Genomic DNA, 5,747 nt, shown 5'->3' on the forward strand with positions numbered 1-5,747 from the left:
ATGAAAATAAGCAATTCCAAACACCCCCTTAAATGGCTCAAAAAACACATAATTATATTCAAAGGCTTTCGAACCAAAAACATCGGTCAGCTAGCTTCAAGCTTACTATCCTTTTAAATTCAACACAAACAACTAACTAAACAATAAGCCTAATAGCTCTACTTGTAGATTAATAATTGAAATAAGCCAGGAATTTAAAATTAAAAATAATAAAAACTTTTCTCAATCTTGAATTCAAATAAACTTTCTTATTCCACACTCCAAGGTTTCTTCCTCGCGGGTCGTCTTTAGGATAGGGTCAACCAGCTTAATAGAATAGATGCTCCCGCATCAATTTCATTTGAAAATAATGTAAATGGAGATTTTCATCAATCATAACTATCATTATTTGAAGCATAATTTAATTCGCATTTTGCATTTTGAGCATCCTTTATAAATTACACATTGTATCCTAAAAAAATATATTTTTTTAACAATGTTTAATGTCTATAGAATCAAGAATGAAGCTCACTCTATGCATTAGTAACAGAATCCCAAATAATTTTCAAATCTTTAGCAAACTGTTTTTCTCTTCCTATTATAACTGTATTATGATTAGCACCTTTGATGATCTTAACCTCTGCGTCGGGAACCTTAACTTTAACATTGTTGCTACATTCCACTGGCACCACCTGGTCCCTAGACCCCTGGACCACGGTCACCCGTGCTTGAACACGTCGTAGAATTTCAAGACACGGGTCCATCATCTTGGCTCCACCACATATCACATTGTGCATTGTGTGCCAAGCCGAATGGTGCGTGTGCCTGAACAAGTCTATCACTAGGAAATTGAGCTTCCTGCACATCACGGTCCACCATTTATTCATTTTGTGACATTTTGTATTAGAAAATTTTCACCATAGTAATCAAGTTCTTAAGTGTCTCACTAAAGTCACTCAAACGTTTTTTTCGTCTAATATTATGCTTCTTTTAATTAATGTTAAAGAAATTAAAAATTAAGTGACCTGAACGTAGGACTGTTCAAAAAGCCCACGGCTCGCTTGAAGCTCGCTCGAAATAGCTTGAAAAAAGCTCGGCTCGAAAAAGCTCGATTCTAAATGAGCTTGGCTCGACTCGGCTCGCTCGATTTCAAAACGTTACAAGCCAAACAGAAGAACTCAACCCAAAAGACTAGTCTAATAGGTGAGAGAACCCATTTGGCTTATAAACCCCACATCAGTTGCCCATACAACCGATGTGGGACAAGTCTCATACCTTGCAATGGTTTCAGTCCGTAACACTAAACGAGCCGAGCTCGAGCCAGGGTCAGCTCGGCTCGACTCGTTAGCTCGGCTCGTTGGCTCGTTTAGATTAAACACTAAAATTTAATATCTATATATAATAATAGCATACCAAGAAATAAATAAATAAAAGTTATACATATATTATGCCACTCGATACCTAAAACATTATAAAAGAATAACTAAAATAGAATATATAAAGTTATAAATTCTCTAGTTTATAAATTTTATACAATATGTATGTTAAAATTACAATTTTTGTCTTTTATATATCAAAATTTGTATAGTTAAAAATAATAATAAATAAAAAAAATAAAAGGAGCCCGGCTCGACAAGCTCGAGCTCAATTTTTCAGCTCAATAAAGAAAACGTGCCGAGCTCGAGCCAGCTTGATAAAGTTTGAGCTCGAGCTCGACTCGGCTTGTTTACATCCCTACCTGAATGGAACATATATGAATCTTGGTTACTCTTTTGTGAATATTTTTCCCAATTTGACTTAAAATGAACTGTTATTAAACTTGTTTATTATTTAGTGTTTTTTTCTTCTTCATTTGTTACCTCATACTTCAAGTTAATTTTACAAAATCACTAAATAGCAACCAGGAGTATATATTCCATTTAGGTCACTTAGTTTTTTAAAAAAAATTGTCATTTTTACGAAAACATTCACAATATTACACCCGATATAAGTTGAGTGACGAACAAAAATAGTTTGAGTGATATTAGTAGAACAGTTAGGAAACTTGGTTATTATCTTTCATATCGCGTTAATCTCCGAAAGAAATAATAAATTTAAAATTTTTTAAACAAAACATTAAAATCTAGAATTTGTTGTACCTTTTTCGCGTAACCAGCTTCAAGATCTTTTCCCATATTCTATGGTGCCTACACAAAACAAAACACACACATCTGCCTAAATGCTCATACCATGTCATGAATGCTGATCCAAACAACAATGGTGGCCATACACTCTTGGTTGCAAGTCTTTTCAATGCTATTTCACTAGCATCCTCTTCTTCGGACGATAAAAAGTACGGCTGCAAGTTAAAATTTTAACCAAATCAAATAAAAACAACAAGCTTTGGCTTTCAAAGTCAAACTGATACGTTATGAATATTTAACGAAAAGAGTATTCGGTTACACGAAAGAAAGTTATAACCATTTTAATGTTACACTACTCAACAATTTTTAAGCTAAAGTTTTTACTTTTAAAATGGAAGTTGGTATGGAATTGAATTTGGAAATTACTAAAGTTGACTTTGAATGTCTTGAACATCTAAAGGGACTTGCAAGATTTTGACTTTTAAAGTCAAACTGATACATTATAAAACTTCAACCAGAAGAGCACTCGGTTACACGAAGAAAGTTAGGGGTGTGCGTGGTGCGGTTCGGTGCGGTTTTTGACTAGAACCGAACTAAAAACCAAACTTTCAGTTTTATGATTTTTTTAAACCGTTCAGTTTCATTTTTTTCGGTTCGGTTTTAGGTTTTTGATTTTCGGTTCGGTTTTGCTCTCGAGTCAAAACTTTTTGGGCCAAAAAAAAAAAGTTGACCCAAGATATTGAAATTGGGCATGATATTTTTTTTTCTTAAGCTAATAATAAATAGAATATTTAATATTTGGACTTCAAATATTAAAAGCTAATAAAAGATACATTTAACATCAAAATTCAAAATCAAAACTAAAAATACCAGTATTATTAGTTATTAATCATATGTAGAAACCAAATATATTTGTTATTAACCATATGTTAAAACTAAACAAATAGTCATCGGTAGACTTTGTTTTAATGGTTGTGGTTAAGATATTGTGGTTATTTTGACTTTTTTGTTATTTTGGTGCGGCTCGGTTCTTTCGGTTCTTAACAATATACAAAACCGAACCAAAACCAGTATTTCGGTTTTTGCTAAAGTTCAAAACCGAACCGCCGGTTTCTAATTCGGATCGGTTTATTTGAGGTTTTCGGTTTTAATTCGGTTTTTTCGGTTTTATGCACATCCCTAAAGAAAGTTATAACTATGTTAATGTTACTTTACAAGTTACAACACATGTTGAGCTGAAAAAAATATTTATTCTTAAAAGTTAATATGAATATTTGAAAAGTACTAAAGTTGACTTTGACTATGGTGAACATGTAAAGAGACTTACAGGAGCAACTAGAGTGATGGATTTGAGACTGTTGGGATATTTTGCTGCTAATGCTATAGCAATAATACACCCCATGGAGTGTGCAACTAAATGAAAAGATTTCAAGTCGAATTCGCGGATAACTGATTTTTCGACGGCTTCCAAATGGTCATTTAAAGTGTAAAGACAGTCTCTTGGCTTTGGACTGCTTCCAAATCCCAAAAGATCAACAGCGAAAAGTCGGTATTTAGGATCAACTAGTTCAGGGAATATGGTTTCGGTCCAAATAAACGAAGACGACATAAACCCGTGTAGAAATATCACGTTTTCTGTTGGCATGTTACCAAAATCTTGATTTCCTGCATAAATATAAAGAATCAATATTGCAAATCAAAACATGTCAAAACCAAGTCCAAACACTGGTTTTGCTGCGCGTTTATTACTAACGATCTGTCTGGTTATGATTGTTGTGCATAGTAATCATCTTCAAAGTGAATAAATATTCATGAAGATCTCTAATTTCGGGTTACCGTATTCATAAAAAGACTGATTCTATGTGGTTTAGTGAACAGAAACTAAAAAGATTGGTTTTTTTAGTTTTTGCAGCTACACTTAAATAGTATCTAGGGGTACAAACGGGACAATCTGCTTGTGAGCTACTCGAGATCGGCTCGTTAAAAGCTTGAATCACACTCGAGCTTAAAATTAAGCTTGTTTAATAAACGAGCCGAGCTTCACTTATCGAGCTCGAGCTAGCTTGCAAGCCTAAATGAACCTGGTATTTATATAATTTTTATTTGATATATTAAATACATATTTATGCGCTACTCACTATTATATGTAAAATTATGATAAAAGCAACTAAATAATAAATATTATGTTATACATAAATGCTATAATTAAAATATATATATAAAGTAGTGAGAACTGTATATAAACTAATTAATAAATAATAAACGAGCCAATCTCGAGCTTGATAAACTCACAATCCATGCTCGAGCTTTAGAAATAGAGCATGAAAAAAACCGAGCTCGACCTCTACTAAGTTAACCAAACCGAGCTCAAGTTTGGCTCGGCTCGGCTGGTACCTAATCTATACATATACTCTTTCCAATCACTATAACAGTTACAATCTTGGAGCTCAAGCTTGGTTCGGCTCGGCTGGTACCTAACAAACACCCCCTAAGTTTTTTAGTTGCAATCTTGGATTTCACAAATAAAAAAGATTGATCATTTAACTACTGTGACTACATGTTCATTATTTTTCATAAAATATCATATACTTTTCATAAATATATTGGATTTATAAAAATTTCATAAAAGCTGTTGGATTTATATCAATTTTCTTTCTAAGCTTACAAAATCCACTAAGTTTTACATCCAAAAGTCAATCTGCCTTTCTATTCAACTAACTACACAATGTCATGTCACAATGTACAAGTCTATAACCATCAAACAAAACATAAAATTAAAAAAATAAAAAATAAAAATAAATAATAAAAGTGTACCTTTTAATGAATCTTTAACAACAACATGAAGCTGCTTCTTCTGATCACCACCACTACTCATCCAAGAAACACAACTCTCACACCCACAATCCGACCACCTAGTTTTCTCCGAAACATCCTTAACATTAACATTAACATTAACATTTACAAATCTCCTTTGTGTCTTTCCAACAAAACCCATAATATCCTTAAAAACATTTTTCCTACCAAACAAAGTATTTGAAACCCCATTATTCATTTCTTCAAAACTATTTGTTGTTGGATTTTGTCTTTGACTTTGACAGTAACATGGGGGGGTTGACTTTCCCTCCAAAAACTCATCAATATATTTGTAAAAAATGCACATTATGAAGTCTAATAAATCAAGAAAGATGAACACTATAGGGTTTATTATAGATAGGATATAACCTGCCATTAAAGCCATACTTATAACCAAATCACAAATTTAATATATATATATATATATATATATTTTGAGAGAACACATAGAGAACCTAACCAGAAGCAATGAGATGCTTCAAAGATGAAGCATAATTTGACAAATACATGCGACGTACCTTTTGCCACGTCATGAAGAATATTGAGTTGTTGGTAATTACACTTTGCCCCTTATACTTTGTTTGTTTGGCCTTTAACGCGCGGCTATTGAATAAAGTGTTTGTGTTTGTTTATACTCTTTAGCTGGTATTTTAACGAGTATAAATGGACATAGACAAACACAAACAGACATAAATGAATATAAACAGACATCAGATAAAGTATATAGTAATATTTAAATGTAAGTTTAAATTATTTCAATAAGAAATAACTGCAATAACTAGTGTCTTAATA

At 32.5% G+C, this 5,747-nt stretch overlaps 1 protein-coding gene across 1 annotated transcript; it reads right to left on the reverse strand.

Annotated features, from left to right (window-relative positions):
• Nucleotides 1–498: 498 nt before the first annotated feature.
• On the reverse strand, nucleotides 499–5,341 carry LOC143548727 (putative lysophospholipase BODYGUARD 4). Its single transcript, XM_077039817.1, has 4 exons — nucleotides 4,917–5,341; nucleotides 3,430–3,767; nucleotides 2,118–2,317; nucleotides 499–837 (listed from the first exon to the last, which is right to left on the reverse strand). Exons 1-4 carry the CDS (start codon nucleotides 5,338–5,340, stop codon nucleotides 513–515), a joined length of 1,287 nt encoding a protein of 428 aa, XP_076895932.1. The 5' UTR covers nucleotide 5,341; the 3' UTR covers nucleotides 499–512.
• Between the last annotated feature and the right edge of the window lie 406 nt (nucleotides 5,342–5,747).

The sequence above is a fragment of the Bidens hawaiensis genome, unplaced genomic scaffold (assembly GCF_021521415.1).
Source record: "Bidens hawaiensis isolate Kalapana, Puna unplaced genomic scaffold, B.hawaiensis_p1.1 tig00015244_1, whole genome shotgun sequence".
NCBI classification, from domain to species: Eukaryota; Viridiplantae; Streptophyta; class Magnoliopsida; order Asterales; family Asteraceae; genus Bidens; species Bidens hawaiensis.